Below are 14,607 nucleotides of genomic sequence, written 5' to 3' on the forward strand. Positions count from 1 at the left end.
TGTTATTAGTGACACTGCATTTGTAATTGTTTGGAATAAATAAAGTTGGGATAATGATAGCAATAACTTAGGTAATGACAAAAAATTTGAAAAACGTGTGGGAAGTTGTGTACATGTCTTTGAAAACTGTGTGGAACAATTTTTCACGCTAATATTTATTGGTCTGCAGAGTAATGAGTGTTTTTTTGCCCCAAAACCTTGATTATTTTGTGGGATAATGGATGTAATTAAAATAAATTAAAAAGGTATTAAAAAAGCAACAAAAAATATTATCTTGACATGTCAGTAAATTTTGAATTACAATCAACCATGTTTCAGTATTTAACAAAAAGACTAAGTTGCCCTTAATTATTAGATTAGTTTAAGTTAAACCCAGTTTGGGTAAACTTGGTAATTTCAGGTACTTTAACTTTTATATATTGTTAATAGATGTGAAGTAAATTTAGACTAAAAAAAAGAGATAGATTTAAATTATTTTAAACATATCATTTTTTTTTACAGAAGCATATCATTTTTAAAAAGAGAGGAAATCTGGTATACTAAAAAAAAGGGAAGTCTAATAATTATTTACCAAATAAAGAAAATAATATATTTTTAATAAATATTAATAAGAATCAATTGATTTTTAAAAATATTTCATATAAATATAAGATTGTAATATTTTTTTAATAAATGTGATTTAATACATAAACAATTATATGCATTTTTTGTATGAAATAATTATATGTATTTTTTTGTAGGAAATAATTTTAATTTCATACCCTCATTAGTACAACTTCTTATATTTTTAATTAAATAACAACTAAATAATACATCATTTTAAAACAAAGAAAACACTATTCTAAATAATATTCTATTCACTTATATATATATATATATATATATATATATATATATATATATATATATATATATATATATATTAAAAAATATATAAAATACTCACATTTTAGTAATGTTTTATTACTAACATAATTAATTTTAAATAAAATTCTGATAGCCATTGATGTAACTACGATGAGAGTTGGGTAGCAGCTCAATCATGAGCAAAGAGAATCTCTCATGGCCCCCATCACTGAAGAGGAGTTATACCTTAGCCTCAAAGGTATTAGTGAGATATCTTCCCCTGGAATTAATGGTTTCAGCTCCAAATTCTTTAAGTTAACATGGAACATCATCAAAATGGATGTCATGTCTGCAGCCAGATATTTTTTTGAATAAGAGAAGCTCTACAAAGCTATGAACTGTACCATAGTGACATTGATCCCTAAAACTAGCTCCGCTGAGATGGTTAAGGAATTAGACCCATCTCATGTTGCACAATCATATTCAAGACTTTCTCTAGGATCCTCACTAATAGATTGTGCAAAATCTTGAACAACTTCATACATGAAAGCCAAGTTGCCTTCATTCTTGGGCAACACATACATGATCATATTCTTTTAGCATACGAGTTGATAAAAAGGTATGGCACTAAAGGTGGAGTCCCTAGAAGCATGTTGCAAATGGACCTACAGAAAGCCTATGACACTGTCAACTGGAATGCCTTGGAGAAAGTCCTCATGGAGTTGAATTTTCCTCACAAGTATATCAGATGGGTCATGCTTACAGCTAGAACAATATCTTATAGATACATGGTCAATGGTGAATCTACTCAACTTTTAGTAGCCAAAAGAGGATTGAGGCAGGGAGACCCTCTCACTCCTTTCCTCTTTGTGATCATAATGGAGTACCTACAAAGAGTCCTCAATAAACTTAAAGAACAACCTAACTTCAACTTTAACTCAAGATGTGACAAGCTCAGTATTATCAACCTTTGCTTTGCAGATGACCTGCTGTTATTTTCCAAAGGTGATAGTACATATGTCTAACTCTTAATGCAAGCTTTTAATAGATTCTCTAATTCCACTGGCTTGAAAGTCAATCCCCTCGAGTGCAAGGTATACTTTGGTAATGTTGACCAACAACCAAAAGTGAAATAGAAGAGATCACTGCATTTTAAAAAGGCTCATCCCCTTCCTTTATCTTGGAATCCCTCTATCTAGTAGGAAACTATCTATAGGACCCTATCTCCTATTGGTGGATAAACGTGTCTTAAGAATTCACCAGTGGAGTGCTCGCCTGCTCAGCTTTGCAGGGAGGAAGCAACTCGTCAATAGTGTTTTATTTTCCATAATAGGGTATTGGATGCAATGCATCCCTCTACCCAAAATTGTGCTGAGGAAGATATTGTGTTGAGGAAGATTAAGAGCATTTGTAGAACCTACCTTTAGATTGGCTGTGAGAATATCTCGAGGAAATCTCCTATCAACTAGCAACAGATTTGTGCACCAATGAGGAAATGAGGCCTTAATGTTATAGCTATTGAAGAGTGGAACCAGGCCTGTATCATAAACTCCTATGGAACATCTGCAGGAAACATGACAACTTATGGATCAAGTGGATTCATGCTTACTATGTGAAGGGGCTAAACATCATGACTATGGATCCTAAATCTAATAGCTCATGGATAATGAAAAATATTCTCAACTGTAGAGATGAACTGAACTTAATTCAAGACTGGAATCGTATGTTGATGACAAGTAAGTACAATACTTGAGAGGTCTAAAAACAACTTAGAAGCAACTGTAATCAAGATGTGCCATGGCCTCACTTAATCAGTGGGAACATTGCTAGGCCCAGAGCTACCTTTGCATTATGGATGATATGTCACAAACGCCTTCCTACGAAAGATAGGTTGTGTCGTTTTGGTCTTATGAATGAGGATGATTATAAGTGGCGACTTGCTCTAAAAATATGATTTGCGGGGGTTTTAAACCTCCTCAACTTACAAAAAAAAGGGAAGTCGCCAATGCAAGTGGTGACAATGTATAAAAATAGTGAAAAAATGGTCATTTATGTAATTAGGTTGAGAGTTTGGTTATATGCGTAATTTTGTTGAAAAACTTAGTTATTTACAAAAAAAAATTCGAGAACCGTTGCCTAATATTGTAGATAACTATTTTATTTACTTTTGGCCACGATTTTTCCTTGTTACCTAGACCTTTTTTTTTATAAAAAATTCGGGTTAGTTAAAAATTTTGCACTATCATCATTTCTAAATGATTTTAGATCTTTTTCCTAACAACCCTTTTCAAGTTTCCATCATATTTTGACTTCATTAAGATTCAATGTAGTGTCTATAACGCCCTAAACTACTTTCAAGATTACTGACTGGCCCCACAAACCAACACGAGTCTTTTCATGGTGTTTTTTCCTCACTCACATGGAATACATCATTTTAAAATAAAGAAAACATGATTCTTAATTATATTCTATTCACTTACTCATATATATATATATATATATATATATATATATATATATATATATATATATATATATATATATATATATATATATATATTTAATATTTTTAGTAACCGACTTTATTATTTTTGTTCCATTTTGAATTAAATTTAGACTCAAATAAATTAAAGAGATGAAATAAATTATTTTAAGCATATCATTTTATTTAAAAAGAGAGAAAATTCGGTATACCAAAAAGAGAGAAGATATCTAATAATTATTTACCAAATCACAAAAATAATATATCTTTAACAAATATTTATAAGAATTAAGTGATTTTCATAAATAACTTGTCTCCCAATGATGAGAGAGAAAGACACTTCTTTCCTCTCCCTTCTCTCTTAGTTTTTGGGGTGTTTCAACGGTGGCTCTTCTTCTTTCTCCGGGAGCTGTCAGGATGGAATGGAAGAACGTTCAGAGGAAAGCTTTTCGTGGTTTTCAGAAGAGGTGGGATTGCTTCCCTTTTAACGGTGGTAGGAGGGTGGGAGAAGGCGAGATTTTGGTGTCCATCTTCTTTTCTGATATTCCAAACAGAATCAATGCTAAAGGTATTTTTGAGCTCTTTGGTTGCCATGGGGAGGTGATAGAAGTGGTGATTCCTCCTAGGAAGAACAACCTTGGGAAGAGATTCGGATTTGCTCGTTTTGTGGGCGTGGAGGAAGCAAGGATATTGGCGGTGCGGTTAGACAATATTCTTATCGATGGTAGGAAGATTCATGCGAACGTTCCTAGGTTTGAGAGGAACAGGAAGTTAGAAGTCAAGGGAGAGGTACATTTGAGGAAGGTAGAGAATATGGAAGCTCACAAGTTTGTACGAATAGATCGCTCTTCTCACAAGTTTCTACGAAAAGATCGCTCTTTCGCGGAGGTTGTGTTGAAGGAAGGAGTGGCTCCGGTGGTGGCTACAACTCCCTTGTTGAATTTCATTCCTAAGGAGGAGGATAAACAAAGACTTAGCAAGGCATTTGTGGGTGTGGTTCAGGTTCCAGGTTCAGCCTACAACATCCAGACGCATTTCGAGGTCGAAGGGGTTTTTTCCATTAAGGTCACCCCTATGGGGGCTAATCTTTGCTTGCTGGAGGACTTGGAAGAGGGTTTTATCAAGGAATTGATCGGAGACGGTCAGACGTGGTGGAAGCAGTGGTTTAAGGAGGTAAGGCCGTGGGCAGCTTCGGATGTTGATAAGGAGAGATTGGTATGGCTTCGAATCTACGGGGTTCCCTGTCATGCATGGGATGCTGACTTTTTCATATCCTTGGCAAACTCTATTGGCAAGTTCATTTGCTTAGATGATAACACTGCAAGCAAATCTTGTTTGGACATAGCGCGCGTTATGGTGAGGGTTAGTGAGCCATTCAGACTTCCTGAGAGCTTAAAGGTGTCAATCGAAGGTGACATTTTCAGTCTGGAGGTTAGAGAGGACTCCGGGGGATCAGTTCGTCCGACCAAACCTAAACCGAAGTCGGTTTTTCTATCGGAAGATTCCGCTTCGGAGGACGCAGAAGAAGGCTACAGAGGAGTCCCTGAGGATTGCGATGAATTTTGTTTCTCAGAAGGAGGTGCATCTGAATGTTCTCCATCTAAGGACCTCTGTGTAAAGGATGCTAGGGTGGAGGGTCTAAGCGGCAGTAAAAAGAAGGGGCTCAATCTTGTCACTGTTGTACAGGAGAACGTGGCAGACATTGAGACTCTCAATTCCTTTGACACAGCTGTGAAATTGGCTAAGGAAAGGGGCTTTGTCAGATCACAGCAGCTGCTTTCAGCCTCCAGTGAAAAGGAAGATTGCGTTTTTAAGGAAGGAGTAGGTGATTCAGCTTTTGAGGGTTCCCAAGGTCCAAATTCAGAAGTTTCTGGTGGGACCCTTAATTTGAAGCGGTTAGGAGGACGCGTGGCAGGAAAGAGATTAAAGAAAAAAAAGACTCGGTTCAAAAGTATTAATTGTCTTGTTGGGCTTAAGAAGAGGAAAGTAAATAGGCCCATTCCTTCCGCTGAAAATTTGGAGGAATTTATTTCAGGTAGATTCGGCCCAATTTCTACGGCACACCCAATTGGGTCGGACCCCATCTCCCAATTCTCCTTGGAGAGTGTCCCTCCCAGAATCCCTAATGCTGATGTAGTTGGGGAACAATCAGAAGATTCCGACATTGGCAGAGGCAACCGGAGGATCACAGACTTCCTTTGTCACGGAGGAGGTAATGAAAAATTAAAGAAATGTATCAGCAAGCTTGGCGTTTTTGTTCCGCAGCTTGTCGAGGAGGAAGTATTGGATCGATTTGGTTCGACTTCAAAGAAAGGAGTGCAGGAGACAGAGATATTGCCACCATGATCATTGGGTCCTTAAACATTAGAGGGGGATGTAGCTTAATTAAGCGTAGAAGAATTCATCAAATTATTTGTAGAGGGAAGGCGGAAGTGTTTCTGTTGCAAGAAACAAAGATGAAATCTTGTTCTGAATCTACTGCGAAGAGCTTCTGGAGAAATTCAGGTGTCGACTACTCGGTGTCTGATTCAGAAGGTATGTCTGGAGGCTTGATTATTTTTTGGAATTCTGCAAAGCTTGAAGTTATTTGTAGTTTTAGGGGTATAGGTTACCTGGGAATTAAGGCATTGTGGCAGGATAGAATTATATATATTTGCAACGTATACTCTTCGTGCGTTTTTTCTCAGAAGCGAGAGCTGTGGAGGAATCTTATTGAGTTGAAAGAAAAAAATACAGACGGGGAATGGATTTTTGGCGGAGATTTCAATGCAGTGAAAAACAGGGGAGAAAGGAAGGGATTGTCAGCAGGTGGGGGTAGCGTGGAAAGTGAGGAATTTGCCGGCTTTATTAACGATCTAGGTTTGGAGGATGTCCCTTGTAAAGGCAAAAAGTTCAGCTGGTTCAGTGGAGACGGTAACTCTAAGAGTCGGTTAGATCGTTTCTTAGTGTCTAGTGAAATAATCAACTGGTGGGGTGTGGTTGGTCAAGAAATTGGCGAGAGAGACATATCGGATCATTGTCCTATATGGATATTGGTGGATAAATCGGATTGGGGCCCAAAACCATTCAAGTTTAATAATGAGTGGTTTCAACATAAGGATTTTTTAGGCTATGTGGAGAGGGAATGGAAGGCTATGGAAGTTTATGGCCGTGGTGACTTTGTGTTGAAGGAGAAAATGAGTCTTCTTAAAAATAAACTAAGATGGTGGAATACCAACGTTTTTGGGAGGATTGATTTAAAGGTGGAAGAGGGGGTCAAGGAGATGAACGATATAGACAATCATTGTTATCATGAGGAGATTGATCCGGAGGATAGAAGGAGGGCGAATAGGAAATTTTGGACAAATCTTAAGATTAGAGAGAATATGTTAATTCAAAAGGCGAAACTAAGGTGGATAAACGACGGAGATGAGAATAGTAGGTACTTTCATGCGATTATGAAGAGGGGGTTGAGACGCAATTTCCTTGGTCACATTACTACGGATAGAGGGATCATTAATAAGGTGGAGGAGGTAAAAGAGGAGATATTTGATCATTTCAAGTCTAAATTCATGGAAAGCGAGGAGCCTAAACCGGTTTTAGAAGGGGATCTTTTTAACAAACTTAGTGTCGGAGAGATGAATAGTCTTGAATTACCTTTTGAGGAATGTGAAATAAAGGAGGCGGTGTGGAGTTGCGAGGGGAGCAAAAGTCCGGGACCGGATGGTTATTCTATGCTTTTCTTTAAGAAGTGTTGGGATCTTTTAAAGCGGGATCTCATTTCTTGTTTCAAGGAATTACATTCGGGGTCCAAGTTGTCTAAAGCAATAACCTCCTCGTTCTTGGCTTTGATCCCTAAGTCTAATAATCCGTTAGGCTTAGACGATTATAGGCCAATTTGCTTGGTAAGTAGTATTCATAAGATCATTTCTAAAGTGTTAGCGGGAAGAATCAAGAGGGTCATTGGAACGGTGGTCTCTAGTAGCCAAAATGCTTTCGTCCCAGGGAGACAATTGCTTGATGGGGTGATGGTGGCAAATGAATTAGTGGATTATGCAACAAAGGAAAAGAAGGAATTATTGTTATTTAAAGTAGACTTTGAGAAAGCCTATGATAAGGTCAATTGGGAATTCCTTAGAGCCACGATGATTAGTATGGGGTTCGGCGAGATGTGGATAAAATGGATAAATGCGATAGTTTTCACAAGCCACATGTCGGTGTTGGTTAACGGGAGTCCCACTAAGGATTTTAAGGTGGAGAGGGGATTGAGGCAAGGAGATCCAATCTCTCCTTTTCTCTTTGTCATAGTGGCGGAGGGTTTGAAGGGTTTAGTGAATAGAGCGGTGGAGAATGGTGATTACGCGGGGTTTTGGATCAAGAGAAGGTGCTTCTTAGATGTTCTTCAATTTGCGGACGATACTATCTTAATTGGAGATGGTAGTTGGGCTCACTTGTGGGCTATTAAGTCGGTTTTGAGAGCCTTCGAATTGATATCCGGATTAGGCATTAACTTTCACAAAAGCAAAGTGGTAGGGATTAACATTAGTGATAACCGTATGGAGTTAGCCACCAATTTCCTTGGTTGCCGGAGGGAAGGAAAGGAATTCATCTTCCTCGGCATCCCGGTTGGAAGTAATCCTAGAAGGATCCTTACTTGGAAACCTATGGTGGAGAAAGTCAAAAAGAGATTAGCTAGTTGGAAAGGAAGGTTCCTTAGCTTGGGTGGTAGAATAACCCTAATTAAGGCGGTGTTAAGTAGCCTTGCTATATTTTACCTCTCGTTTTATAAGGCCCCAAAGAAAGTGATTCGGGAACTTAATCGAATTCAAAGCAATTTCTTGTGGGGAGGGTCGGAAAACAAAAGGTGTGTTCATTGGGTTAGTTGGGATTCGATTTGCCTTCCAACCGAGAAGGGAGGGTTGGGGATTAAAAACTTGGAGGACTTCAACAAAGCTCTCTTGCTTAAGTGGAAGTGGAGGATTCTAGACACACCGGAAGCTTTGTGGTTTGGAGTATTGAAAGCTCGGTATGGGGATGTTTGCCTTGAAGCTGTTAAGGGCAGTGGTGAAGGGAAGGAAGTCGGAGTGAAGTCTTTTTGGTGGAGAGACATTTTGTCACTTGACCCGGAAAATTCTTTTACTTCTAACTGTTTGTTTTTTGCAGGAAAAGGTGATAAATTTTCCTTCTGGTTCTCTAACTGGACTAGCAGGGGTACTTTTAAGGACCGGTTCCCTGGTTTGTTCCATCTGTCAGCTCTAAAAGATGTTTCTATTGCTCTTATGGGCTGGAGTACAGCCGGAGAATGGAGGTGGGGAGACCTCGGGATTAACTGGCCTCAGTTGAATGCCAACAGGAATGCTGCTGCACCACCGCTGCCTCACCCAGATTTTCAAACTAGAGTGGACCAGACCTTCCTTCAATCTTCGGGCCAGCTTCAGCAGGATGCGGGCGCCAATAGTTCTGCCCCGGCTCTGTTGAATCAGCTGATGCTCGAGCTGGAAAGCGTGAATTTCACTAATTCAGGGGCGGATAAAGTGTTTTGGAAACCGGAAAAGGAGGGAGCTTTCACGATGGATGTGCCGTTGAAATCTAAAGCTTTCGGGTGGCGTAGTTTTCTTAATAGACTACCGACAAAAGGAGCTCTTGTTAGAAAGGGTATTATTCCTAACTCCAATTCTTATTGTGCCTTTTGTGGTGATACCGTAGAGGAACCTGTTCATTTATTGGTGTCTTGTTATTGCATTGAGCTGATTTGGAGGGAAATGGCCGATTGGCTCGGTTTTGTCAACTACAAGGCGGTGGGGATTAAGGAAAGCTTTATGTGGTGGTACAATTATGGGAGGAGAGTAGGTCTTAGAAAGGGAAAAGAAGGAGTAGTTTGGTTGGCGGTGGTGTGGCATATTTGGATGGTTAGGAATCGCATTGTGTTTAAAGGTGATACATGGAACATCTCCGATATAGTTTGGGGCGCTAAAGCTTTGGTGTGGCGTTGGTCTTTTGTAGGGAAAAATATACATCCCAATTGTAATTTTTACGAGTTTAGTAGGGATCCCCTATTTTTTCTGTCGTAATGCTCAATTGGAGTCTATTTTTCTTTGTCCGGTACACAATCCGGGCCTCTTGTTCTTTGTTTTGAGAACTTTGGTTCTCTTGATCAATATATTCCTTGCGTATTAAAAAAAAAAAAAAAGTGATTTTCATAAATATTTCTTTTAAAAATAAAGAGAACACGATTCTAAATTAGATTCTATTCACTTTTTCTTACTAAGCAACGTTTATTATTTTTATTTTCATAATTTAAACTCAAATAAAGAGATGAAATACAAATTACTTTAAGCGTATCATGTTATTTAAAAAGAGAGTAAATTTGGTATACCAAGAAGAGAGAGGAGGTCTAATAATTATTTACCAAATAAAACAAATATTTTTAACAAAAGCTAATAAGAATCAAGTGATTTTTATAAATATTTCTTATAAATATTTGATATGTAATATTGTTTTAACAAATGTATTTTTTCATAAATAATTATATGTATTTTTTGTATGAAATAATTTAAATTTCATGCAACCATAATTTATTATATTTTATTCACTTATTTTTATTAATATTTCTTAAAAATATATTAATAAAATATTTCTTAAAATTATATTATATTATATGAAAAATTCAATATTTATAGTATTATTTTAGCATTAACAACGTAAAGAATATATTTGTTTTAAACTTTAAACAAATGTGATTTTAAATGTTTTTTTAAATATTAACCAAATCAAGAAAATCTTCAAATTTTAATGCAGGATAATGTAATGAATATTGGCCACGTGGATATAATCATATACTACTAACGAAATTAGGGCTAATTCTAAGGTATAATATCAAGTCTTTGGCTTGTTGATATTTTCAGAAGAAATTGCGGCATCAAGTTTTCATCTAACACCACAGTAGTTTGCTCTCATGGCTACCCAGCCGCTGAAATCAAATCCACCAATTCTATTTCTACCCAATGAGCTTATCGCCGATATTCTATCTCGTCTTAGGGTTAAATATCTGATGCAAATGAAATGCGTCAGTAAGTCATGGAACACTCTTATCTCTGATTCTATGTTCATCAAAATGCATCTTAATCAATCATCACTAAATCCACAATTCTCACTTATATATTCGCAGAACAACGATCACAGTTTTGTATCTTTCCCTGTTAGTCTATTATGGGAAAACCGTAGCATCAATATTTCTCATGATCCTTATTACCAATTGAATGACAAGAGTTGTGAAGAGATTGTTGGTTCTTGCAATGGACTAGTATGCTTGGCAGGTCATTCTCTCAATGAGATTACTAGGTGTAAAGAAAGATGGCTTCGGTTCTGGAATCCTGCTACGAGAGCAATATCTAATAAATTAGGGGCTTATTATTATAAATTTAAATATTATAAGTTCACGTTTGGTTACGATAAATCAACTGAAACTTATAAAGTGGTGGTGTTCGGTTCAAATTTGAAGGAAAAGAATATTGTGAAAATCTTGAGTTTAGGTGATAATGTTTGGAGAAGTATTCATGGCATTCATGCTATTCCTCTTCAATTCTACTTTGATCATGAGTATGATGGTGTACATTTGAGTTGCACTATTAACTGGATGGCATTTCAGAGTGTGTTTGGTGGAGATGATATTAATGAGTATGTAATAATTTCGCTTGATTTGAGCACAGACACATTCACACAGCTGATGCCCCCTGAAAATTATGACAATGATGGGTATGTACCAAATATTTGTGTGTTAATGGATTCCCTTTGTTTTTCTTATGAAAAGGAAAGTGAAATTTTCATATGGCAGATGACAAAATTCGGAGATGAAAAATCGTGGTCTCATTTCCTTAAATTTAGTTATCACAATGTTGGAATAGATTATAAATTTGGTCACCCATTTATTTTGCATATTTCTGAGGACGGTGATACACTATTATTAGCAAACAACCAACAAGACAGTGCAATTCTTTATAACTGGAGAAATAATATAGCAAAGAAAACTAGAATCAACAATAAGATATGTTGGTTCTCTATAAGGAATTATGTCGAAAGTTTAGTTCCAACGTGTTGAAAAGTAAGTCATTCTCCCATGATATATTGTTCCCATTCTTATTAATTCATGTGTTAGATTTCAATCTGGTTTTGTTTGTGCGACTATTTCCTTTACCTTCAACACTCTGTCATAGTTCTTCTGCTGATTTTATTACCATGCTTAGAACACAATTATCTATGCAGATGTTAAACATATAATGGTTTTTCAAATCTGGAAATGTGAGTTATTTTGTTTATGTATTTTTGTTTCATTGCCTTGCCTAACACGAGTCCGTTTTGAATTATATGTCCGCAACCTTAACTTCAAGCAAATCCAACATTATCCATGGTTCATATAGTAGATGGAGGAGCCTTCCTGTAGCTAAATTCTTTGCATTCTCTGTCGTTACAACCCTCTTGAGAGGTCTCTATTAATGCTAGCTCTCTGGAAACATTTTTAGTAACTAATTACATTTTCTTTAAGAATCTGGTAATGGTTTTTTAAATATATAACTTAAAGTACAATAGTTATGGCTTTATGATATTTTAATTATATTGGCACTCTATCAAATCTGGAATATATGCAGTATCTCAAAAATACAAAACGATATCCACTTATCATTCGAAAAGGACATTTCTTCGCCATCTCAAACTTCCATGATCATAATAAGAAGCTACTGCTATTCTCAAACATTAACTTAGACAAGTTTAATAAAAAGTTTCCCACTTTAACTGATTTCATAATTTCACTTTACTTTTTTTAAATTCAGTAATTGACTTGAGCATTGTTGCACTATTAACTGGATTGCACTGTAATTTTGTTTTGTTTGAGCACAAAGACTTTACAATAGATGCCTCCTGAAAATATAAAGGTTTTAAAGAGATAAAATATCAATGATATTAAAATATTTGTTGTTGTGATTATTACAAGATTAACCTTTCTTCTTTTCATGTCAAATAAAACCAAATAAATCTTAACTGCATGTTAGGTTGGTTGCATTCAAACTATATATATATTTTTAAACAGATATGCATTATTTTATTAATTTTTATTTTATTTTTTTTAAACATCAAAAGAGAATTTCATTAAAATAAAAAGAGGAACAAGTACAAAGGAATGAGCAGGCCCATTAGTTACAAATCCTAAATCTAGGAGTGCCTTGCCTTTCAAGCAAAAAAAATCCTTGTACAAATCAGAATGTAACTTATCAAACCAAGTGAAGGTTTTGGTTTGAAATCCTATGTTAGCTAATAAATAGGCGCAAAAATTGGCCTCACGAAACGTGTGCGTGATCATGAAGTCCATACGAAGAGTATACGTACATCAGTTGAGCCAACGAGATTTAAGAAGCTAAGGGACACAGTTAGCATTAGTAAAAGCTTCCACAACAAGAGCACAGTCAGTTTCAATCCATAATTTAGTCCAATTCCTATCCTTTGCTAACTCAATAAAACAGAGTTCCCGTCGTGCAGGTAAATACCACCACAAGAGCTTGTCATTGGAGAATATTTTGCAAGACCATCAATATTGCATTTGATCCATCCCATTGGAGGTGGAGACCAAATGACTTCTATGCATCTTTTCGTAGGCCGTTGATGGACAGTGATATCGAAAGCCTTAAGAACAATGAAGCTGTATTTTAAGACAAATGAGATTTGATAATCAAAAGTCACAACCAAAATTCTTTATTTTTTTTTATATTGTAGACACCCGTACATCTATAATGATCCAATAATATAATAAAAAAATTTATAAAATAATATTAATCTTCGATTAATTGTGTGAAAATTAAATTTAATAAATTTTTTATTTAAAATCAATTATGTCTCAATAATGATGAATTTTTTTTTAGTTTATCAAAACCGGTTTAGTCCGGTCCGAAGGTCGGGAACCAACTAACAATAGGTGAAATATATTATCTGTATTGATTTCTAATTATTGAATATTAAAAATAATCTGATTGAATTTAATATGATAATAATGTATCATTTTAAAAATTAATAGACTTCATATGATTGTTTCTATCAATTTTCAAATCTAGAAATAAAAGTTAGAATCTCAATTATTTGATTAAAACTAAATAAATAATTAATTTATTAAAGATTTTAAATCTAAAAGTTTAACATAAAAAGACTAAAACAATTTATTAATGTCCTTTTTTAAACTGATTATTAATTCTAATATTATAAAAATAAATTACTTATATTTTCTGAAAATACACACTAATGCTCAATTTGGTAATTATAGATTCAAAATCAATTTTGATATGATAATATAAAATAAATTAAATCTATAGATATAATTAATAATTAAATATATATTGTTTCTAATAACTAGCATTAGAATAATAAAGAATGTACATATTACTACAGAAAATATATTTTTGTAATTTTATAAAATTATTCTTATATTTTAAAGCTGTGGATAGACTTTTAAAAAATTATTTTTTAAATACAAAGAAAATAAAAACTTAATTTTAAACAATTAAATTTTAAGAATCCTTTTAATTTAAGATACAATGCTTTAAAAAATTATGTTAGTTAAAAAAATATTTTAATATGTATTACTAATTGGGATGTATATTGGAAAAGTGTGACATTGACACAAATACGATTAAAATAAATTATTAATAAATTAGTTAATAATAACTAACACATATTAAAATATTATTAATTTTTTTGTAAAAATATATTATGGTATAAAAAGATATTAAATTTAAATATATTGTAAACCTGGTAGTAGTATTTTGTATATTTTTTACTATACAATTATGATTATAGATTTATATCTAATTGATACACATTTTTCATAAAATTTTATTACATTATAATTTTAATATATACATTATATTAAATTTTTATTAAATTTTAAATTTGTTTATTTACTATTACTTTTTAAAAAGATAACATATTATCTAAAATTAAAAAAATATTATATTATATTAAAATATAATAATTGATATTAAAAATTTAAAATTTATGATAATATATAATTATTATTTTCTATTTTTTGTATTATAGTGTTATTTTTTTTTTTGAAATAAAAGAATTTTATTTATTTCAAAGAACAATTACAAGCAAGGCTATAGACCATATAACTTGACCTTATTTACATGAGTATATTAACTAAATGATTTCTATACTTGGGTTTCATCCACCCTCTATAGACTAAAGAATCTATAATAGACCTAATAACACTTTGAGTATCCCTATAGGACCCTTTACTACCAAAAATCGTAGAG

At 34.3% G+C, this 14,607-nt stretch overlaps 1 protein-coding gene across 1 annotated transcript; it reads left to right on the plus strand.

Annotated features, from left to right (window-relative positions):
* The first annotated feature begins 10,262 nt into the window (after positions 1-10,262).
* On the plus strand, positions 10,263-11,405 carry LOC131613505 (F-box/kelch-repeat protein At3g23880-like). The gene has a single exon (XM_058885169.1). The coding sequence runs from the start codon at positions 10,263-10,265 to the stop codon at positions 11,403-11,405; it is 1,143 nt and encodes a 380-aa protein (XP_058741152.1).
* The last annotated feature ends 3,202 nt before the right edge of the window (positions 11,406-14,607 follow it).

Source organism: Vicia villosa, linkage group LG6 (genome assembly GCF_029867415.1).
Source record: "Vicia villosa cultivar HV-30 ecotype Madison, WI linkage group LG6, Vvil1.0, whole genome shotgun sequence".
Lineage (NCBI taxonomy): Eukaryota > Viridiplantae > Streptophyta > Magnoliopsida > Fabales > Fabaceae > Vicia > Vicia villosa.

Bases quoted from the DNA above. Each gene is read 5' to 3' on its own strand.
- LOC131613505 (XM_058885169.1), top strand. From the start codon at position 10,263: ATGGCTACCCAGCCGCTGAAATCAAATCCACCAATTCTATTTCTACCC.